This window comes from Schistocerca cancellata, chromosome 1 (genome assembly GCF_023864275.1).
Source record: "Schistocerca cancellata isolate TAMUIC-IGC-003103 chromosome 1, iqSchCanc2.1, whole genome shotgun sequence".
Classification (NCBI taxonomy): Eukaryota; Metazoa; Arthropoda; class Insecta; order Orthoptera; family Acrididae; genus Schistocerca; species Schistocerca cancellata.
Genome location: NC_064626.1, coordinates 65,721,883 through 65,747,027, shown reverse-complemented (window position 1 = coordinate 65,747,027; position 25,145 = coordinate 65,721,883). Strand labels below are relative to the sequence as shown.

Here is a 25,145-nt window from a genome sequence, read left to right as displayed (position 1 = left end):
GTCCTCTTGTACCATCCACTCACAATGCAAATATGCCAACGTAAAACCACAGGCCTACTAGTGATTGTGTATAGGATCTTACAAGATTGGCCCTCTTTTTCCCTCTTTTTATTTTCTTCCAACTTATAGGATTTGAAGGTCAGGGGCCAAACATAAATTTTGTAAGACAGTATGACACAATTTTCAAAAAACTCTATAAACTGGCTTAGAAGATTGGAAGATTTCTAAGCTCAGTTGAACACAAAACAGTTCCTACTCATGTGTGTATTTGTATGTGTCGAATGTGTAATGAACTGCTTCGGTAACTGTAAAGTCACTGACTCAGATCTCAATAAGAACAACTTTATTTTTTTTTATATATTAGCCTTTTACCTGCAGCTTTGCTCACATATGCGTGTGGCACATATTGCACACGTACATACATACACTATGTGATCAAAAGTATCCGGAAACCCCCAAAAACATACGTTTTTCATATTAGGTGCATTGTTCTGCCACCTACTGCCAGGTACTCCATATCAGCAATCTCAGTAGTCATTAGACATTTTGAGAGAGGATAATGAGGCGCTCCGGCGAACTCATGGATTTCGAATGTGTTCAAGGTGATCGGGTGTCAGTTGTGTTATATGTATGTACATGAGATTTCCACACTCCTAAACATCCCTATGTCCACCGTTTCCGATGTGATAGTGAAGTGGAAACATGATGGGACACGTATAGCACAAAAGCGTACAGGCTCTGTTGACTGACAGAGACCGCCAACAGTTTGAATATTTGTGTAATCCCTGTACTGCATAAGTGCAGAATGATGTCCTGTAACTAATCTGTCCCCCCCCCCCCCCCCCCCCCCCCCCATGAACCATGGACCTTGCCGTTGGTGGGGGAGGCTTGCGTGCCTCAGCGATACAGATGGTGCAACCACAACGGAGGGGTATCTGTTGAGAGGCCAGGCAAACGTGTGGTTCCTGAAGAGGGGCAGCAGCCGTTTCAGTAGTTGCAGGGGCAACAGTGTGGATGATTGACTGATCAGGCCTTGTAACACTAACCAAAATGGCCTTGCTGTGCTGGTGCTGCGAATGGCTGAAAGCAAGGGGAAACTATAGCCGTAATTTTTCTCGAGGGCATGCAGCTTTACTGTATGGTTAAATGATGATGCCGTCCTCTTGGGTAAAATATTCCGGAGGTAACTTAGTCCCCCATTCGGATCTCCGGGCAGGGACTACTCAGGAGGACATCGTTATCAGGAGAAAGAAAACCCCGGCGTTCTACGGATCGGAGAGTGGAATGTCAGATCCCTTAATCGGGCAGGTAGGTTAGAAAATTTAAAAAGGGAAATGGATAGGTTAAAGTTAGATATAGTAGGAATTAATGAAGTTCGGTGGCAGGAGGAATAAGGTTTCTGGTCAGGTGAATACAGGGTTATAAATACAAAATCAAATAGGAGTAATGCAGGAGTAAGATTAATAATGAATTAAAAAAATAGGAGTGCGGGTAAGCTACTACCAACAGCATAGTGAATGCATTATTGTGGCCAAGATAGACACAAAGCCCATGCCTACTACAGTAGTACAAGTTTATATGCCAACTAGCTCTCCAGATGATGAAGAAATTGATGAAATGTATGATGAGATAAAAGAAATTATTCAGGTAGTGAAGGGAGACGAAAATTTAATAGTCTTGGGTGACTGGAATTCGAGAGTAGGAAAAGGGAGAGAAGGAAACATAGTAGGTGAATATGGATTGGGGGTAAGAAATGAAAGAGGAAGCCGCCTGGTAGAATTTTGCACAGAGCATAACTTAATCATGGCTAACACTTGGTTCAAGAATCATAAAAGAAGGTTATATACATGGAAGAATCCTGGAGATACTAAAAGGTATCAGATAGATTATATAATGGTAAGACAGAGATTTGGGAACCAGGTTTTAAATTGTAAGACATTTCCAGGGGCAGATGTGGACTCTGACCAAAATCCATTGGTTATGAACTATAGATTAAAACTGAAGAAACTGCAAAAAGGTGGGAATTTAAGGAGATGGGACCTGGATAAACTGAAAGAACCAGAGGTTGTACAGCGTTTCAGGGAGAGCATAATGGAACAATTGACAGGAATGGAGGAAAGAAATTCAGTAGAAGAAGAATGGGTAGCTTTGAGGGATGAAGTAGTGAAGGCAGCAGAGGATCAAGTAGCTAAAAAGACGAGGGCTAGTAGAAATCCTTGGGTAACAGACGAAATATTGAATTTAATTGATGAAAGGAGAAAATATAAAAATGCAAATATTGAATTTAATTGATGAAAGGAGAAAATATAAAAATGCAGTAAATGAAGCAGGCAAAAAGGAATACAAATGTTTCAAATATGAGATCGGCAGGAAGGGCAAAATGGCTAAGCAGGAATGGCTAGAGGACAAATGTAAGGATGTAGAGGCTTATCTCACTAGGGGTAAGATAGATACTGCCTACAGGAAAATTAAAGAGACCTTTGGAGAAAAAGAGAACCACTTGTATGAATATCAAGAGCTCAGATGGAAACCCAGTTCTAAGCAAAGAAGGGAAAGCAGAAAGGTGGAAGGAGTATATAGAGGGTCTCTACAAGGGTGATGTACTTGAGGACAATATTATGGAAATGGAAGATTATGTAAATGAAGATGAAATGGGAGATATGATACTGCGTGAAGAGTTTGACAGAACACTGAAAGACCTGAGTCGAAACAAGGCCCCGGGAGTAGACAACATTCCGTTAGACCTACTGACGGCCTTGGGAGAGCCAGTCCTGACTAAACTCTACCATCTGGCGAGCAAGATGTATTAGACAGGCGAAATACCCTCAGACTTCAAGAAGAATATAATAATTCCAATCCCAAAGAAAGCAGGTGTTGACAGATGTGAAAAGTACTGAACTATCAGTTTAATAAGTCACAGCTGCAAATTACTAACGCAAATTTTTTACAGACAAATGGAAAACCTTGGGGAAGATCAGTTTGGATTCCGTAGAAATGTTGGAAGACATGAGGCAATACTGACCCTACGACTTTTCTTAGAAAATAGTTTAAGGAAAGGCAAACCTATGTTTCTAGCATTTGTAGACTTAGAGAAAGCTTTTGACAATATTGACTGGAATACTCTCTTTCAAATTCTAAAGGTGGCAGGGGTAAAATACAGGGAGCAAAAGGCTATTTACAATTTGTACAGAAACCAGATGGCAGTTATTAGAGTCGAGGGGTATGAAAGGGAAGCAGTGGTTGGGAAGGGAGTGAGACAGGGTTGCAGCCTCTCCCCGATGTTATTCAATCTGTATATTGAGCAAGCAGTAAAGGAAACAAAAGAAAAATTTGGAGCAGGTATTAAAATCCATGGAGAAGAAATAAAAACTCTGAGGTTCGCTGATGACATTGTAATGCTGTCAGAGACAGCAAAGGACTTGGAAGAGCAGTTGAAAGGAATGGACAGTGTCTTGAAAGGAGGATATAAGGTGAACATCAACAAAAGCAAAACAAGGATAATGGAATGTAGTTGAATTAAGTCGGATGATGCTGAGGGAAATAAATTAGGAAATGAGACACTCGAAGTAGTAAAGGATTTTTGCTATTTGGGGAGCAAAATAACTGATGATGGTCGAGGTAGAGAGGATATAAAATGTAGACTGGCAATGGCAAGGAAAGCGTTTCTGAAGAAGAGAAATTTGTTAACATCAATTATAGATTTAAGTGTCAGGAAGTCATTTCTGGAAGTACTTGTATGGAATGTAGCCATGTATGGAAGTGAAACATGGACGATAAATAGTTTGGACAAGAAGAGAATAGAAGCTTTCGATATGTGATGCTACAGAAGAATGCTCAAGATTCGATGGGTACATCACATAGCTAATGAGGAGGTACTGAATAGAATTGGGGAGAAGAGGAGTTCGTGGCACAACCTGACAAGAAGAAGGGACTGGTTGGTAGGACATGTTCTGAGGCATCAAGGGATCACAAATTTAACATTGGAGGGCAGCGTGGAGGGCAAAAATCAGCAGATTCAGAAGGATGTAGGTTGCCGTAAGTACTGGGAGATGAAGAAGCTTGCACAGGATAGTGTAGCCTGGAGAGCTGCATCACACCAGTCTCAGGACTGAAAACCACAACAACAACAACTAATCTGTAGTCCTCACTTGGCATAAGTTCTATGATGGTTTTAAATTATGCAATTTACTGTGTGAGCATTTTTTGTAATGTAATAATGGCATGTAGGGCTGTGGATGTGCCTTTGCCTGACTTGTCTCACACTGTAACAGGGGCCTGTGCTCATGAGTTGGACACGTACATCTCAGCCGTTGAAGTCTTGTAGCACAGTTGTCAGCAGAGAGTCATTCCATGTCAAATCAACACACCTATTTGACCTCACCCTCTTTGATTTTACTGAAAGTTGGTATATTTATAGTGGGCACTGAGACTAAGAAAAATACCAAATTTCAATTTTTTATCTCAAACCATTCCTGAAATATGGCTATGTAAACTTTTCAAAAACCAGCCAAAAATGTGTGAACGGACTTTTTTTAAATTGTCCTAGGAGCTGCCCTAATTGAGCTAGAGAACTGGGAAAGGTGTCACTTTGCAGCATTTTGCATGCTCTTTTCAGGGATATACAATAAGACATAGCTTCTAATTAATAACCTTTTTCAAAATACTAATTAATATTTTGATTTAATTTTAATTTTTTTACAAAAGTACATAATTGAAAATTTTCAAAATATTTCCATAACTACTTCATACTATTGTAAATCACATGGTAAAATATAAATGTGGGATGATGATGGGTTCATTGTAAAAAAAAAGTTATTCCGGACTCTTGTTTTTCACTAACGGCCCTAGTTGTATTCCAAATTGACCTTTAACAAACAGGAATTTCTTTAAAATATACTGAAAGGTAAGTAAAAACAGTATTAGAAATATCAAAACATCACCTTATTACACCACAACTAATCAGCATATTTTATAATTGAGTTGATTGCTTATTTTAATTTCATACAAGCAGTATATTAACCGATATAACAAAAACAAGAAATTGAGCATTTAACTACAAACTGAAATAAAGTATGAATAAGTACAAGTATTTACATAATAGTTCTGGTCCATGATGTTTGAAATTAAACTATTAAACAAATTAAATACGTAATGCTTGTTTCTGAGTAACAGGTATCTGTACATAGCTAAATTTAACACAATAGGTACTAACAATAATTTTGAAATAACTTTCTATAAAATATAGATTAACACTAACCTGAGACAAAAATTAAGTTTTGAGTTGAAAGCAGTTTTCCAATAAATTGTCTTGGAACTTCACATACTACGTTTTAATAAAGCTGACTGGGTTTGGTTTACATCACTTTCATTAAGAATGTATGTTCTCCCTGTCGGAGTAAATGGATTCACTTTTGTGAGAACATCCACAACTGACACCCACAGGACATCTGCATGTGCAGGATAAAAGAATGACTTAGCTGGTCCACATGGATGAAGAAAAGTTATTTTCACTTCATCAAGTTCTTCGTTTTTTTTTCTAAAATGTACCCAAGCCACCAGTTTCTGCCATATACAGTGGTGACATAGCCTGATACATCTTGTAACTTCAGTTTGTCTGGTGATGTAGTTACTTCCCTCTCCCAACTCTGCATATCACCTGAGAAGTATTTTACTATTAATTTTGATGTAGTGTTGGGAATGAAAGCGTGAAATTGCTGTGTTCCTTTGATTGTCAATGCCTCTTCAAGTCGGCTTTTTAAGAATATTTCTGAAGCAGCGTAGTCTTCTTGAGTGGAATATGCAAAATCAACATTTGTGATATTATCTACTGCCCACTCAAATAGATCTCTTGCGGTTTGGATCTGATTTTGGTATGGCCTTTGCAAACTTGCACAAGCTGCCAGTCTCTTTACTGAACCTCCTACTCCATCACAAGGCCCTTTCCCATGTGCTGTGGCTGAAAAGTGCCACTCAGCTTTTATGATGAAGTCTTCCTCGTGAAGGCAGAGGTTCAGGAAGTTTTTCTTATTTTTATACTGAGCGGCAGAACCATCAGAATAATAGTATATCTTTTTTGGAATCTTTTGAAATTTATTTGTTAGATATGAAATTAGCTTCTTTTGAAAGGTGTAAACCGCAGTTGTATTGTGCTCCAGGCAATCAGAAACAATGACAAAGCTCACATGCTCAATTTTGTCTTCCTGTTTGTAATATATAACAAAAGGATGAATGGTAATCTGTTGTCTTGTCCAGTGGAAACTCTGAGCTTCATCCTGTAGAACTATACTATAATTTTCTGAAAAATCACATATGACAACAAATTCAGATTCCATAAGGTTTTCTCTTGTGGAGTTAAGGAATGTTCGTTGTTGCTTGGCAATGAAGTCATGCCGAATCAAAGTCGGCATCTTACTACAATATAAATCTATGAATTCTTCAGAAGGTTTCTGAACAATTTCCAGATTACATCGGTCAACTGACATCCACTGTCGGAACTGAACTTGTTCAATTAAGTTTTCATGAAAAGAGTCTTTTAAAATTTTACGTATGACAGTTTCTCCTGGGCAGTATTCACAGTTTTCCATGTTGCAATCAACTGATGATGGGTTGCAAAGCATTTTTGCAATGCACTGCTTATAATTGTTTAAGCTGCTGTTTGTTACTGTATTTAGTTTGGCATTCTCTATCATTAATTTTATGTTTTGGTGAGTTGTGCGCATGCAGACAGTGTGTGTGCCACTCCGGCCAGCTAATACACAATGTTTTGCTCTCAACTCAGCAAATTTAGAGAAACCTATTTTTATGTTAGCAAACTTGTCTTTAAAATGCTTGTAAGCTTCTTTAAGGTTACACAAAATAAGTCTTTTTGAAATTTTTGTTTTATTTCCACTTGTTTCTGTAATTGTCACACAATCTTTAACACCTGGCATTGCCCTGCTAACTTCATCATTTTCATAAACTGAATGTACAGTTTTGACAGTTTCTGTTGGTAAACACTTCCCTGGCTTTGGGTTTGGACCTTCCATTAATCCTTTCTCTTTCAAATTTTTTTGGACTGCCGAACAATGTAATTAGGAGCATTAAATTCCCTCATTATTTTCCTGACACACCACTTTTCAGGTAAACTTGTGAGAATCATTAGTTTTTTTGCTTTACTTATAGAATTTTTAAAGTTTCTTTTAAGATTTTCAAGAACGGATTCATCAGTATCAGTATCTGACGAAGAAGTTTCAGGAGCAACAAAAAGTTTACGTGTCATTGATGAGATTTTCTTCACTTTTTATTTGGCGTAATGCCTAGATGTTAGTTTTCTCTTGTCAATTGGGGACTCACCTAGTTCTTGAAGTGAAGTGTTGTGTTAAATGTTTTAACAGCTACTGAAGTTGGAGTGAAGTCAGGGTCTTCATCTCAGATGATTATCTCTGATCCAGAAGATTCTTCTTCAACACTTTCATCACTGGCAGGCTCTGGTGTATTTTTCAATTCGGTTACATCTTTCCTACATTTATCACAAATCTTGGCACCACTTGATATTTGAGGAAATAATTTGGGCATCCATGTTGTGACATTTCTCAGTTTTTTTCTGTCTCTAATAAAATGATTTGACTTCTTCAATGGATTACAACACTGCACACTTACAGCACTGCACTTTTTACTTGGTTCCATATTTATACAAAAACCACTTATAAACTGTCCTTCAATGTATAGATTTACTTGATAATGGACTATTAAATATAATAGATACAGACTGGTCAACACAGAGGTAACAATTGATTTGCACTAAAACCACAGCGCACAATAATGCTGTAGGCATACAAAGCCTTAGAAGGTAACAATGCAGACTACATCGTCTCAACAATGGCTCCAGTCTCTGAATTATTGTACAGACATCAAGCCCTATGCATATGGTCCTCTACTGACGTACTACCTTAAAGGTCAGTTTGGTCAAACTAGGGTCGTTAGTGAAAAACAAGAGTCCGGAATAATTTTTTTTTTAACAATGAACCCATCATCATCCCACATTTATATTTTGCCATGTGATTTACAACAGTATGAAGCAGTTATGGAAATATTTTGAATATTTTCAATTATGTACTTTTTGTAAAAAAATTAAATCAAAATATTAATTACAATTTTGAAAAAGGTTATTAATTAGAAGCTATGTTTTTTTGTCTATCACTGGAAAGAGCATGAAAAATGCTGCAAACTGACACCTTTCTCAGTTCTCTAGCTCAATTAGGGCAGCTCCTAGGGCAATTTAAAAAAAGTCCGTTCACACATTTTTGGCCAGCTTCCAAAAAGTTTACATGACCATATTTCAGGAATGGTTTGAGGTAAAAAATTGAAATTTGGCATTTTTCTTAGTTTCAGCAAAATCTAAGAGGGTGAGGTAAAATTTTTATTTAAAATGTGTTGATTTGACATGGAATGACTCCAGAGTCAAATGCTCTGCATGTGGCTGCAGTTGATTGCATCTGTACATGACTTCATTTCAGTCCTCAAGACATTTCTGTACACAAAACTTCCCCCCCCCCCCCCCCACCCCCCACCCGGTTGGCACAGGGTGCAGTCAGTGGTACAAACCTGTGCTAAGAGTCCGGTGACCTCACAACATAGAGCACACTCCGGGTGTAATCATTTGCTGTGATGTACTGATGGCCGTCGCCTCAAAGAAGACTCACTGTTGTCTGCGCAAGAACGAGAACTTGGCGGGGGGAGGGGGGCAACTGTATGTGGCTGGTTGCCTATCTGATTGCAGATAAGAGGCCTCACATGTAGGCTGCCCTGTAGACTAGAGTGATAATACACACACACACACACACACACACGTTGGTCCTCTTGGGACAAGGAGTTCATGTGCCAAATCTGGTCCACTGTGGTTCAAGGGCCTAGGAGTTGTTCTTTGACACCCACATTCTCACAGTCTCATACGCAAAGACTAGCTGACAAACATGTCTTTGCCCATGTATTCATTTTGCCAATTTTCTATCAGAAATGGAAACAAAAAATGACCTGTGTTTGAAAAAGGTGGTTTCTGTGATGTAATTATGCAAGAGCAAGTTCACAACCCACTACATCAGGAATTCAGGACCACGTTCAATAAGGTTCCACCTACCTGACAACATATTAATGGGTAGCTACATAAGTTGAAGGAAACAGGATGTTTTTGTAAAGGCAGACGAATCAGAGCATCTGTGACAGACACTTATGTGGGCACACTGGAACAAGTGTGAGCTACATTGGACCACAGACTGGACGAGTGCCATGTGACTAACAGTTCAGGCATCAAACATTTGTACACATGACACAGGAAACTTCTTCAACTGTTTTTTTCTATACATATAATCATATAATACCTTATGCCAATAGAAGCATTTTTACAATCACTTGAAATTGTCTAAATCGTTTTGAATAATCCTGTATAATGGGAAAGAATATGCATGGGAGAAACAATTTTTCTAACGGCTTAAATGTCCACAACAGAGCAAAGTACAGCATTTTCTATCTTGCAGTCAGTTTTAACAGAACATCTGAAATATATATATATATATATATATATATATATATATAATAGAAGGAAACATTCCACGAAGGAAAAATATGTCTGCTTGTGTCTGTATATGTGTGGATGGATATGTGTGTGTGTGCGAGTGTATACCCGTCCTTTTTTCCCCCTAAGGTAAGTCTTTCCGCTCCCGGGACTGGAATGACTCCTTACCCTCTCCCAAAACCCACATCCTTTCGTCTTTCCCTCTCCTTCCCTCTTTCCTGATGAGGCAACAGTTTGTTGCGAAAGCTTGGATTTTGTGTGTATGTTTGTGTTCGTTTGTGTGTCTGTCGACCTGCCAGCACTTTCATTTGGTAAGTCACATCATATATATATATATATATATATATATATATATATATATATATATATATATATATATATATATATATATATATATATAATAGAAGGAAACATTCCACGAAGGAAAAATATACCTAAAAACAAAGATGATGTGACTTACCAAATGAAAGTGCTGGCAGGTCGACAGACACACAAACGAACACAAACATACACACAAAATCCAAGCTTTCGCAACAAACTGTTGCCTCATCAGGAAAGAGGGAAGGAGAGGGAAAGACGAAAGGATCTGGGTTTTAAGGGAGAGGGTAAGGAGTCATTCCAGTCCCGGGAGCGGAAAGACTTACCTGAGGGGGAAAAAAGGACGGGTATACACTCGCACACACACACATATCCATCCACACATATACAGACACAAGCAGACATATTTAAAGACTTTAAATATGTCTGCTTGTGTCTGTATATGTGTGGATGGATATGTGTGTGTGTGCGAGTGTATACCCGTCCTTTTTTCCCCCTCAGGTAAGTCTTTCCGCTCCCGGGACTGGAATGACTCCTTACCCTCTCCCTTAAAACCCACATCCTTTCGTCTTTCCCTCTCCTTCCCTCTTTCCTGATGAGGCAACAGTTTGTTGCGACTCAACGAGTCATCTTTACAGTGAGTAGCAATCTATCTTTTCCTGATACTGCTGATACAAGAGATGTCCATAATCCAATAACTCTAGTATAATTTAAACATCTTAGCTTCTATGCCACCACTGAAAATAATTATTATATGTTATTTACTGATACAGTGTCAATATGTTTTATGAACAGCATAATGGCAGTTCTAAGAGTCTTAGGGCAAATAAAATACCATAAATTGAGTTAAAAATATAATTTTTGTTGCAGAACCAATGAATACGAGTAAATGGACTTTACTGATTTCTCCAGATAAATTATTAAAAACAAAAAGCATGAAACTGTTCATCTTAAACTTACCAACATAAAATTCAGGTATGTCAATATTATTTCTACGGCTTAGCATGTCCATTCTTTCCAGCTTTTCACGAATTTGATTTCTTTTCTTCATATCAGGATCTGGCAGAAATTCTGGGTATATCAATCTATAGTCCACACCTTCCCCAGAGCGACCTTCTAACGACTCCCTGCCTGTTGTGACAGGTTTTTCTGATTTCAAGACATCCTGAATCACTGTTACACCAGACCGCTTTTGTTGCTGTTGAACACCTGTGACTGTCCCATAGTCTTCATGAGTCATATGCTCCAATATAAATATAAATAAAAATGAAGAAAAACACAGAACACAGTAGTATTATATTTACTAGTAACTGTTTTATATATTTGGTAAAAAGTGAAATATCATAATGCAACAAAATAGTGTCACTCCAAAATGTGACACACACACACACACACACACACACACACACACACACACACACACAACTTGGCTCTCAGAATGTGTGTATCATTACATTAAACAAATCTGAATTCAGTATGTGGCAGTACATGTCAAAATTTGCATGGGCTTATTGTGCAGTATATATTATTCTATTCTACTGGGTACATTTGTCCCACTAGTGTTTTATTTTATTTTATTTTAATTGCCATGTAGAATTTCCATAGCAGCTTTAAAAACACACAAGCGAGATAACTGATGTGTTAACATGAATCAGATGGTGGATCACTGACAGTGATAAAGCAGCAGAAATTAGAGGTCTATCATTGTCCCATCACTCGTATCTTTCCCAAACATTTATATCAATATATACTATGGTGCAGACAAAGATTTTATCCAAAGTAGCAAATAATGGCTAAAAATTCTCAAAAATCAGAATCAACAGAAATTAACCACACTTACATAAACCATATCCAGCTACTGTACTTATCATGCTATAACCTGAAACTTTCAGACAGATTAAAAATGTCTGGTACACGGAATCAAATCCGCAGCTTGTGGTCTTGCGGTAACATTCTCGCTTCCCGAGCACGGAGTTCCAGGTTCGATTTCCAGCAGGTTCAGGAATTTTCACCTGCCCTGAGATGACTGTGTGTTGTTGTGTCGTCTTCATCATCATCATTCATCCCCATTATGGTCAGAGGAAGGCAACAGCAAACCACCTCCATTAGGACCTTGCGTAGTACGGTGGTGCGGGTCTCCTGTGTTGTTCCCCTTTGCTCTGTCAAGAACCACGGGACTTCATTTCCACACGGAATCAAACCTACACCTTTATCTTTTAACAGTCGATGCTTTCATTGGATGAGACAGCTTTGAACCGTGATGTAACTGTGTTCCCTGTTGTGACGCCATTCTGCCACAGTATCTTTGAAATGGATTGTGTTGGTTGGTTGGTTAGTTGGTTTAAAGAAAGAGAAGCGACCAAACTACTAGGTCATCGGTCCCTTGTTCCTAATAAAATAATGCCACAAGGGTGGGAATAAAACGGACGAAACATATAACAAAACGGAAAGAAAGGAAAAGCCACAAGAATGAAGGGAAGGCAACAAATACTAAAGAGAACAAAACAGGACAAGAAAACAAGAGAGAGACGCTAGAAACAGAAGGGAGTAGAACATGAAAGCAGATTTCAGTGGCTGGCCAACCACGAGAATAAAAAGGGAAAGCCAGCCACTCTGCAACACATTAAATCCTCCACCCTAAAAGCACTAGGGTAGAGGACACAGAGGGACAAAGGACATGCGCTAAAACCTACACAGAAGTATAAAACCCACTCTCACGGAAAAAACGTAAAACTACAGCTGCTGTGGAGGCATTGTCGCCCAACACTGAAGGCAGGGTGCTGGGAAAGTTAAAAGTCTGCTGTAGAGAGGCTAAAAGTGGGTAGTCCAGCAAGAGGTGGTCGACTGTCATTTGGGAGCCACAGTAACACTGAGGTGGGTCCTCGCGATGGAGTAGGTAACCATGCGTTAGCCACATATGGCCAATGCGGAGTTGGCAGAGGACGACAACTGATTCTCTGCAAGAGGCCTGCATGGAAGAATTCCTCACATTCATAGTCTCCTTAATGACACACAGTTTGTTGTGCGTGCTGTTATGCCATTCCGTCTCCCAAAGCCGGAAAACTCTGCGTAAGAAAGTACGCAGGTCAGCTTTGGAGATGCCTATCTCAAGAAGCAGTTTCTGCATCGCCTGTTTCGCCAGCCTGTCGGCAAGTTCATTGCTGGGGATTCCGACGTGTCCTGGGGTCCACACAAACACCACGGAGTGGCGGGACTATTCCAGGGCATAGATGGACTCCTGAATGGACGCTACCAGAGGGTGGCGAGGGTAGCATTGGTCAATAGCTTGTAGGCTGCTTAATGAGTCAGTACACAGGAGAAATGACTCGTCAGAGCATGAGCGGATGTACTCAAGAGTACAAGATATGGCCGTCAGCTCTGCAGAGAAAATACTGCAGCCAACTGGAAAGGAGTGCTGCTCAACATGTCCTCCATGAACATATGCGAAGCCTACGTGACTATCACCCATTGAGCTGTTGGTGTAAACCACTTCAGAGCCCCAGAATACGTCAAGAATTGAGAGGAAGTGACAGCGGAGAGCGGCGGGTTTAACAAAGTCCTTAGGGACATTCAAAACGTCCAGACGAAGCTGCGGCCGAGGCGTACACCATGGAGGCATATGTGAACAGACCGCACGTAGAGGTGGTAAAGGGAAGGACTCCAGTTTGGAGAGAAGGGACCGCATGCAAACTGCAATCGTTAGCCACAATCTGGCCCGCCGATGTGGAAGATGGACTGCCGCGGGCGGGAAAAGGAGACGGTAATTTGGATGCTCAGGGGAACTATGAATGTGTGCAGCATAACTGGTGAGCAGTTGCGCACGTCTGATCTGCAGTGGAGGGACACAAGCCTCCACCAGTATGCTGGTCACCGGAATCCTAAAAGCTCCTGACGCTAAACGAACCCCACAGTGGTGCACAGGGTCGAGTAAATGCAACGCTGAAGGTGCTGCCGAGCCATAACCCACACTCCCATAGTCAATTCGAGATTGGACAAGGGCTCTGTAGAGCTGCTGCAGCATACAGCGATCTGCACCCCAGTTGGTGTTGATCAAGCAACGGAGGGCATTGAGGTGCTGCCAGCACTTCTGCTTAAGCTGACAAAGATGAGGGAACCAAGTCAATCGAGCGACAAAAACCAGTCCGAGGAATTGATATGTCTCCACTACAGTGAGTGGATCGTCATTAAGATAAAGTGTGGGTTCTGGATGAACAGTATGACGCCGAGAGAAGTGCATGACACACGACTTTGTGGCTGAAAACTGGAAGCCGTGGGTTAGAGCCCATGACTGCGCCTTGTAGATGGCTCCCTGGAGGCGCCGCTCAGCAACAACAGTACTGGAGCAGCAGTATGAAATGCAGAAGTCATCTGCATACAGAGGTGCGATGGAGGGCCCGACAGCTGCTGCTAGACCATTAACGACCACTAAAAATAGAGAGACACTCAATACAGATCCCTGCGGGACTCCATTCTCCCGAATACGGATGGAACTACGGGAAATGTGGCAAGGATATGACGTCGCCAGGTCATGTCGTATGCTTTACGCAAGTCAAAAAAGACAGCAATCAGGTGTTGCCATCTGGAAAACGCTGTTCGGATGGTAGACTCGATGGACACAAGATTATCAGTGGTAGAGTGATCCTGGCAGAAGCCACCCTGACATGGGGCCAGCAAGCCACGTGACTCCAGGACCGACATACCATACGTTCCAGCAGCTTACAAAGAACGTTGGTGAGGCTGATGGGCTGATAGATATCCATGTCAAGCAGATTTTTACTGGGTTTGAGCACTGAAATGATGGCGCTCTCCCACCATTGCGAGGGAAAGACGCCATCGCACCAGATCCGGTTGAAGAGGACAAGAAGATGTTGCTTGTAGTCAGATGAGAGATGTTGAATCATCTGGCTGCGGATGCGATCAGGCTCAGGAGCTGTGTCGGGGCAACGTGCAGGGGCACTGAGGAGCTCCCATTCTGTAAATGGGGTGTTATAGCATTCACTGCAGCGTGTAGAGGACATTCCCTTCCAGCCGCTGAGTGTGCGAAAGGCTGTGGGATAATACTCCAATGCAGAGGCTCAAGCAAAGTACTCAGCAATCGTGTTTGTGTCGGTACACAACTTGCCATTTATGGTAAGACCAGGGACAGCTGTTGGATCCTGGTACCCAAATAGATGTTTGATCTTTGCCCAGACTTGGGAAGGTGACATGTGGCACCCAATGGTGGAGATGTATCTCTCCAACACTCCTTTTTCCGTTGTTTGATAAGGTAACGAACACGGGCACGGAGCCGTTTGAAAGCTATGAGGTACTCCAGAGAAGGGTGCCGCTTATGCCACTGTAGAGCTCGCCGACACTCCTTAATTGCTTCAGCAACTTCCGGCGACCACCAAGGGACTGCCTTAAGCCTCGGGCACCCTAAAGAGTGAGGGATCGCCTTTTCTGCCGCAGAAACAATTGTGCTACTCACCTGCTCAACCATCACATCGATGTTACCATGTGGGGGAGATTCAGCGGTGACAGCAGAGGTGAAAGTTCCCCAGTCTGCCTTGTTCAAAGCCCATCTGGGAAGGTATCCACGGGCCTGACGCTGGGGCAGTGACAAGAAGATAGGGAAGTGGTCACTATCACACAGGTCATCATGTGCTCTCTAGTGGATACATGGGAGAAGTCCTGGGCTGCAAATTGATAAATCAATGGCTGGGTAACTACCATGAGCCACACTGAAATGTGTGGCGGCCCCAGTATTTAGAGGCCGAGGTCAAATTGAGTCAGTAAAGTTTCAACATCTCTGCCTCGGCCAGTAAGCATGGTACCAAGTAGGAAAGGTTTAGGGAGTTGATCAATCAGTGCAGCTAATACATTTAGGGGTACTGCACCATCTGGAGGAAGATATACATTGCACACAGTTATTTCAGTTATTTCCTGCATCATCCTTATTCTGACAGCCACAGTTCCAAGAGGGGTTTGAAGGGGCACATGTTCACTACAGACCGAGTTTAGGACATAAACACAAACTCCGCTTGACACTCGATTACAGTCGCTATGGTTCCTGTAATATCCCTTATAGCCACAGAGGGCAGGGGTCCGCATTGCTGGGAACCAGGTTTCCTGGAGGGCAATGCAGATAGCAGGTGTAAAGCTTAACAGTTGCCGTAGCTCAGCTGCTGGGTGGTGGAAAAAACCGCCACAATTCCACTGGAGGATGACATCGTGAGACTGGGAAGGTATGGAACATTCAATGAGGCAGTTTACGCCTCAGAGTCACTTGCTGCCACCAATTTATTGCCTGAGCAATCTATATCCATCGTGTCAGAGTCTGGCGAGATCTACGTCCTCAGCGGATGCAAAAATCTCCACCTCATCCTCAGAACTTGTAGGTAGTGGTGGTGTGGGTGCCAGGGGTTTTCTGTTCGGATTTCTCTCACTGCTCCTTGGGTTTCCCTGACTAGGAGGACTTCACTGGCTCAGTCTCTGGGACTGAGGATGAGCGTGAAGCCATATGACCAGCTGCTTTTGGGCTCTTCAGCCACTGACGGGTGTCGTCTTTCCCACTAGAAGAAACCTGGGAAGGGAGTGACCCAAGGGACCCCTTACTAGTGAGAGAAGTCAAAGAAGACTGCTCCTCCGGCTTAGAAGTGGGGATGGATGTCCCCGATGGTTGGGGTGGGGGGGGGGGGGGGTGCTGCTCCCGAAGTAGGCGGTGCAGGAGCAACAGGGAGGGAAATGCCCCCCCACCATCAAGGGGGCAGGTGTAGTCTTCCGGCTCTGAGAGGAGACCTGGATTGGCGGAGCTGACGGTGTCAGAACTGAATAGGATGCAGGCATTCAAATTTTCTCTTAGCCTCAGTGTAGGTCAGTCTGTCCAGGGTCTTGTACTCCACGATTTTCCTTTCTTTCTGGAGAATCCTGCAGTCAGGCGAGCAAGACAAATGGTGCTCTCCACAGTTGACACAGATGGAAGACGGGGTACATGGGGTATTGGGATGCGATGTGCGTCCGCAATCTCGGCATGTGACACTGGAAGTACAGCGGGAAGACATATGGCCGAAATTCCAGCACTTAAAGCACCGCATCGGGGGAGGGATATATGGCTTTACATCACACCGGTAGACCATCACCTTTACCTTCTCGGGCAATGTATCACCCTTAAAGGCCAAGATGAAGGCACCGGTGGCAACCAGATTATCCTACAAACCCCGGTGGACACACCAGACAAAATGTACACATTGCCGCTCTAAAGTGGCGTGCAGCTCATTGTCGGACTGCAAAAGAAGGTCTCTGTGAAATATGATACCCTGGACCATATTTAAGCTCTTATGGGGCATGATGGTTACAGAAACATTCCCCAGCTTGTCACAAGCAAGAAACTCTCGTGACTGGGCAGAGGATGCTGTTTTGATCAAGACTGACCCAGATCTCATTTTGGACAAGGCCTCCACCTCCCCGAACTTGCCCTCTAAATGTTCAACAAAAAACTGTGGCTTCATCATCATGAAATATTCCCCATCAGCTCTTGAATATACGAGGTCCTGGGGCAAATAAGATCCACTACCATTCTTAGCCTGACGCTCCTCCCATGGTGGGGCCAGTGAGGGGAATGATTTGGGGTCGTACTTCTGTGCGTTGAATTGAGCTCGTGATCCCTTAGAGACTGCTGGTGTTTCAACACCAGCAAGAGATGACGAACTGCACTTCATCACGTGTCATCCGCCCTGATGCAACCCACTCCAACCAGGGGCCCTCCCCACGGGTGCCATCCGGGAGTCCCGATGCCCCAGGGGGATGGGCATCTACCCCTTGGCATATGTGGGAAGTTAACAGTGCAGACATCAGCAGAGTGATCCCTGTGTGGTCAGGGGGCTACAACCAACAGGGTACATGGCGGCCCCACCACAACGGACTGGCTACTGTGCTGGATATCAGGTGCAAAGAAGTCCATGGTCATTGTCGACACAGAAATTGGCACTGCATAGTGCATCGTAGAAAACGCACTCAGGGAGGTGTCCTTGGCCAAGAGATGGAGAGTGGGCAGGACTGCAACGCAACGATGAGAAAGTGGGCTAAAGATCTCAATGCACGATGGACACGATGCACCTTGTAAGGCGCCCTTCCCTAATTGGCTCACTCTTCGGGAAAATTTTTTAGAATGGAGGTCAAATCCTACAGGGGACCGTCACATAAAGGCCAAAACATGTGAAACTCCTTTTAGTCGCCTCATACGACAGGCAGGAATACCTTGGGCCCATTCTAATACCTGGACCCGCAGGTGGTTGAATTGTGTTAGCAGAGGGCATGTTGGAGTACTCGTGGGCACACTTTAAATAGGAGTATCCACCATCTTGATGACATCATTGGTCTAAGACGAGGTGGGGGACTGCAGTCTTTGCTATTCCAAAGTTCCCTCTTACTTTCCAAATGGCACAGAGCTTCCACAGCACACATTTATGGACTATTACTCACAGAGAAATGGGAGAAATTTACAGGTTGTACCTAAATCATTTTTCATTATAAGCACTCTCCATAAGGATGCCATCATGCATACAGCTCTATATGCTAAAACCCCACAAAAGAAGAAGAAATGACAAGACTACCTGTGAATGCGCAAATATGATATGAGCTCCAAATTTTGTTCAGAATCCTATGCTGGCATGCTCATTACTAAGTTCAGTTACAATGAATGGGCATACACAAATTATCTACACTTGCCATATCAAAGACCTTGTTATTAAACACTTTTAGTAGCACAATGAAGGTGCCTTGTTTTTGTGTTTCATCACTTGTATCATATGGAATCCCAGTGTGTGGAATGGTTGATAGAGGCCAAGTTACAGAAGCACACCACCATCATATTCTACCATAAAACTGGGGTACAAAATGTCAAAGGAGTCTAGAAGGGTCATGAAGAGGATGAGTCCTAGCATCTGAGTATTTGTGATCAAAATGTGGCAGTTGCAACAGGCATTCAGCCCTACCAAATCAGTCCATCAAATGTCTCGACACTTGCAGTTAACACCAACCACAGTACACAGACTACTACGCAGGAGACTGAAGCATGATGCCTACAAGGTGCAGCTGCTGCATGCACTTCAACCTGATGATATAGCAGTTGAGAATCAGTTGCATCAATGATAACCCAGACTGTCTGAAAAAGCTTGCTTCATGTGTCCAGAAAGATAAGCTGCAGAGTGAAAATCTCATTCTGCAAGCTGATACAGTGTGAGAATCTGGAGGTCTGAATAACCATTAGCAGAAAAACTGTGAGTGATGGTCCAAAAATAAATGTGTGATGTGCTCTGCTTCATGAATGTATGATGAGCCTGTTTTCTTAGCGGAGGTGTCAATAACCTCAGCTGTTAATCTGGACATGGTGGAACAGTTTGCATTCTCACAGGTTGCAGAACTGCAATCTAATAGCATGTAGTAGCAAGATGGTGCCCCTGCTTACTGGGCGTCAATCATTAGGACAACATTGGATGACACATTTCCAGGTCAGTGGACTGGCGGAGGAGAAACCCATGCCCGAGGGAAGACTCGAACCTCACCTCCACTGGGACCAGCCGCACAGTCCATGACTGCAGCGCCTCAGACCACTCGGCTGCGAGCAACTAAAATTTTGCTTAGATATCTTGCATGCTACCAACCTCGCACACCTTGAACTCTGTTAAACAGCTACAATAACTTTAGAAGAGTGTGAACATTATGAAGCTGCAAACCACACCTTTCTGTCCCAGTTTCTAAAACAGACACGATCACAGTTGTAAAGATAATTTTGGAACACCATGAATTAGGCAGACGATACAGCAATAGTTGATCAGGATTGTGCACAGTCTACTGTTGCTGATCACAAAGCTATTTGTTTATTTCATCCTTTAATCCCAATCGACAGAAGAGAAGAGAGCTAAAAATAGTAACATAGAGAAAGATCTATAAAATAGACCATAGAAAAACGGACATCCTGAACTAAAGATTAAATGTCCTTTGCAATACTGCTACAATGGATAAAAAGTAAAATGCAGTTGACAGCCCATGCATCATTTGCTAACAAAGCCGATAACTTAAGACAGTAAACACAAATGAGAACATAAGTGGTTAAAAAGGGGCATTCCGTCAGGATATGATGGACCGTCAAAGGTTGAGGGCAATGAGTAAAAAGCGGTGAGAGCTCTGCTGTAAATTTTGAGCAGTGTTCCGGAAGCCGATATCGAAAAATGTCAGTGCCAATGACCAAGGCACACCCAACACCAGTCAGTCCAAGAGTCATCAATGTACACAAAGGTACTACTGCGAAGTTCCATGCGAAGGTTGTGAAACTGAAGGCAATAGAGCAAGGCTGGAGTAGTGTCATTAAGAAGAGAATGAAGGCCAAGGCGAACACGGGCTGCCAAACGAAGCCAAGGTGGTGAAGGGTTCACACCATTGAGAAATTGGCATTGGGAAATTGTAGACAAAGGGCATGCATACCTGGTGAAGAGAAAGTCGTGGCAGTAGGATATCAGTAGTTAGGCAGCTTCTGCATACAGACTCTTAACTGGGCTTATGTAAAGCATACCAGTGGCCAAACAGATGCCACTGTGATGAATAGTATTACGACGGTGCAGGAGGGGCGGACGTGCAGTTGTGTAAACGAAACATCAATAGTCTAGTTTCGAATGGACAAGGAACCGGCAGAAATGGAGGAGGGTGGTTCAATCTGCTCCACAAGAAGTATCACCGAGGACACACAGTACAATGAGGGACCGCATACAGCGGGCTGCCTGGTAAGAGACCTCGGAGGACCAAGAAGGTTTCCTATCGAGCATGAGCACCACGAATTTTGTAGTTTCAATAAATGGAAGAGCAACAGATCCAAGTCGTAAAGACGATGGAAGAAACCAATTGTGCTGCCAGATTTTCATACAAACAGTTTCGTCAGTGGAAAACGAAAGCCACTGTCAATGCTCCACGAGAAAAGATGGTAGAGACATTGCTGAAGATGCCGCTCAATGAGACAAGTCCATGGACAACTGCAATGTATGGCAAAATTGTCAACGGAAAGGGAGATGGAGACACCTGGTGGGAGACAGGCCATTACAGAGTTAATGGCGATAGCAAAGAGAACGACGCTCAGGAAGGAACTCTGAGGCACACCGTTTTCCTGGATAAACGTGTCTGACAAGGCAGAACCTACAAGTATCTTGAAAACTCTGTCTTTTAAAAATTCCTGAAGGAAACGGGGCATGCTGCCACGGAAACCCCACGTGTAGAGAGTACGGAGGATACCAGTCCTCCAGCAGGTGTCGTAGGCTTTCTCCATATCGAGAAACATGGCCAGTCTGGGATTTCTGCAGAAAACCATTCATTACATGGGTGGACAAAGTGACAAGATGGTCAACTGCAGAACAGAGTGCTCAAAATCCACACTGTGCAGTGGTTAGTAAATTGCAAAACTCAAGCCACAAAGCCAGCCAGGAATGAATCATACATCTCATCACTCTGCAAACAAAGCTGGCGAGAGAAATAGGGCAGCAGCTAGAAGGAAAGCGTTTGTCATTAGCAGGCTTAGGTATGGGTATGACAGTGGCTTCATCCCAGCGTATGGGAAACGTGATCTCTGCCCAGATGCGGCTGTACGCATGAAGGAGAAAGTGCTTGCCTGCAAGAAAAGCTGCTGCAACATCTGAATGTGAACATTGTCTGGCCCTGGGGAGGGGGATCGGGATGAAATGAGAGCACGATCTAGCTCCCTGAAGGTAAAGGCAGCAGTGTAACACACTCTCTATTCTGAGAAGAAGAAGGTATTGGCCCAAGTTCAAATGGCTCTGAGCACTATGGGACTTAACAGCTATGGTCATCAGTCCCCTATTGGCTCAAGTCTCCTCTGCTCATTTCCAAGGCATGGCGATAGTGAGAGGAGCTCGAAATCTGTGCAAAAATGGCGGCCCAAGGTGTTGGAGATGGCAATAGGGTCCACTGTGACATGTCTGCTACCATCAGGCTGGAAATTGGTGAATGGACCTTGGTCCTAGAGAGCCGTCAGAGGTAGGTCCACATGATGGAAGAGGGACTGGAACTGTTAAAAGAACTGGTAAATGAAATCCCACTAGCGTTTCTGCTATCCCAAAGAACACGACTCCACATGCGAACTGCATTGTTGTGGCACGCCTTGGCGTGCCCACCAAGGGACTGGGACACGGAGCAGTAAAGAGGAAGTGCAAGGAATGCAATATTCCGCAGCAGTAAGGATAACGTTTATGAGATATTCCACCTGGTCATCACAACTGGGGAAATCTTGTTCATCGAAGGTTGCCAGGAAGAAGTAAAGCATCAATTTGGCCTTAGTAAGCTGCCATTTGTGTGGGCATATAAGTGGGGTAGGAGTCGGCCAACAGATAGCACACAGGAAATGGTCGCTCAAGTATGTGTCGGAGAGAATGGACCACTCTAGACGATGGGCAAGCTGGGCAGTGGAGAAGGCTAGGTCCAAATACAAACAGGTGTGCGAGGAGTCTGAAAGGAACATGGATGCTCCTGTGTTAAGCAGAAGAGGTTACGTTTATGGAGAACGCCAGCGAAGCGGGCACCTCTTGGACAGGTTCTGGGAGAACCCTAAAGGGGATGGTACGTATTAAAGTCACCGAGCTGCAAAAAGGGATGAGGTAGCTGCCTAATAATCTGGAGGAAGTCTGTCCTGGTGACATAGAATGACAGAGGGATGTCAATCGTACAAAGGGAAAAAAGTCAAGTAACGAAGGAAAATGCGGACTGCAACAGCCTGAAGCCAGATAGTCAGGGAGATGAGTTGACTATGAACATCGTCCTGGATGAGCAGCATGACTTCCCCATGAGGTGGAATGCCCTCCTCGGGAGAAGATCAAAGCGGACACGGAAAAAATGCAGGAGGTCAAAGTGATCATGAGGACACAATGGTTGCCATAACATACTCTATTTTAGTAACAAATGATTGACAGCAATTAGAGTGTGTCATGGCAGATACATGATTTGGTGACTACAGGTCATTGTAGTTACACAGGTGAAATGCCGCAACATTTAAATGTAGAAAAAACAAACACAAATATATCTATTTCAAAAGTCAGACAAAAATTCACTCGACACATTCCTTAGAGAGAGTCTCCATTCCTTAAATAGTAACCATGGTTGATACCTCATCGGGGAGGAGGGGACTCCTTTGTTGTAATCCCAAGAAGGCAGTATAGTGCCTGCATGCTCAGGCAGCAAATAGAGGTTTGCAGCCTGGTGCTATAGATATGGTAGAATCATCGACACAGTGCTGAACAACATGGGCTGTACACCAAACAACATGGGCTGCATACCATATTGCTGTCCTACTGTTCAACCATGACGGCTGGTCAGGGAGGGGTTTAAGTTCTGCTGCTTGCTGTTGTCTGTACAGTACAGGCTGCGATTGTATGTAACTCCGAGTGGTCTGGAGCAGAGGCCATGTCTGGGGCAGCCGTCACAATCAGCAGCATCTTGACGGCACAGAAGTTGGTTAAGCTGGAGGAGCATTCTCAAAGGCTGGACCAAGGCAATTACATACTGAACAGTGTCACAAAAATGTCTTGCTACAGTTGCGGGGCACTGATCAAGCACAGGCGACTGTTGTCAGTGACCAATGCCCGATTCCTGGCACATTGTTTTTGGCTCCAAGCTCTGCTTCAGTCCACCCTGCTATGGAAGTGTTATAGGCCTTTACTGTTCTTGATCTGTATCAACCATTTAGGAGACAACCTGAGCAGTTCTCTCTTATATCTGATGCTGTCATTTACCATCCAGTAGAGTCATAAGGAGATAAAAACTAATTGCAACATAATTCAGACATGATGTCTGCATGGTGTGGAAAGTGGGAAGTCCAAACAACAAGAAGTTTGTTGATAGGCTACTGCCATTCACACCATAAGCAACTATTTTTGGCACTTATGCAGTATAGGGGGTACATGCGCTGATTGTACTCTCTATGAAATGTATAATGTTGATAACACAGTATGCTCATTATTATCATGTTTGTTAAAGGGGCATGAAGATGGTGTTTTGTAACACTGAAATCAACTACAAAATACCCTATAAATGCAAATGGAAGCATAATTCCTACCACATAAGGTTAAAGCATAATGATCTATAAGAAGATAGAGGTACAGAGACATTACTGAAGTGTTTGATACCGCTTCATCATCTCACAACCATGCTACATCTTTCAACATAACCTAGAATGCGGGACATACTGCAGACCAGCCTGTCACCACAACCCTGAGGTGTAGGTTATATTGAAAGATGAGAATCTGGTTGAGATACGGCAAATGTTAACTATGAGCATGACATGAGTGACTCACTTCTCTGCAAGAAGGATGGTAAAACCACGCTCAAATTAGGAAAGCTTCCTTAGCGGTGGCATTTCAAAATTGTCAATATTTTATTTTAATACATTTGTTAGCAGAATTTAAAAAAAATATGGACACTAATGTTGGGGCCCGGCATGAAAACAAACACAGCGACACACTTAACAATGTAATGCAATTACGATTTATAGAAGGCGCAAACATTTCCACTTCCTTAACCACCGCAGTGCTACCAGTTATCCACTGTCACTGTTAGTACTGCATATTTCTCCCTCATCTTGTCCCATGACGTACCACACAGAACTGCAAGATATTTGAAATCAGTCACTTGCGCTCCATGTCACAACATGTACTATCAGGTGTAAAAAAAAATGTGTGTGTGTTTGATTGTCTTTCATGCACAAATAAATTTTTGATCTCTATTTTCCACGACATAACAAAAACCTGTCAGTATCATAACATTCTTCCGTAGAAAACACTAACGGGTTAATACCACACAGGCATACATCTACTGATAGATATTTACCACAACAGCGTGGCTGGAATAAGTGTTTAGCATATCTCGAACTCAATCTACATGCCATCCTCATGACGCTATCTAGTACCCACCACACCGAATTGTTTACATACTAGATCAAAGATCTTATAATTACAATGAGTTCAAAGCACTTAGCTTAATATTGGGGTCACTGGTGCAATCTTCGATGCCAGTGCTCTCTATTAGGGAAGATATGACTTAACTTTCAAATAAAAGACAATACAAAGCTGTAAATCTCCTTGTTACGAATGCTGTGGCATTTTTACGGAGGTTTCAGCCTGGTTCACACTCGCGATTATAGTGACGCCACTGCTAATGGCAGCTGCACGTGCAAACACCCAGTGTTCAATTGCGTGACTCAAGTGCCGCATCTTTCGTCATACCACAAAAAGTTCTACATCTATAT

At 42.9% G+C, this 25,145-nt stretch overlaps 1 protein-coding gene across 2 annotated transcripts in view; it reads right to left on the bottom strand.

Moving 5' to 3' along the window:
• The window catches only part of LOC126165143 (39S ribosomal protein L19, mitochondrial), an 83,899-nt gene extending 59,041 nt beyond the window's left edge, over nucleotides 1–24,858 (bottom strand). For both annotated transcript variants that reach the window (XM_049920296.1, XM_049920297.1), the window contains exons 1-2: nucleotides 24,728–24,858; nucleotides 10,829–11,083 (exon numbers count right to left, since the gene is read on the bottom strand). In XM_049920296.1, the coding sequence (XP_049776253.1) occupies nucleotides 10,829–11,083; nucleotides 24,728–24,791 (319 nt within the window). In that variant the 5' untranslated portion in view covers nucleotides 24,792–24,858. The remainder of the gene's footprint in view (nucleotides 1–10,828; nucleotides 11,084–24,727) is intronic.
• Nucleotides 24,859–25,145: the final 287 nt, after the last annotated feature.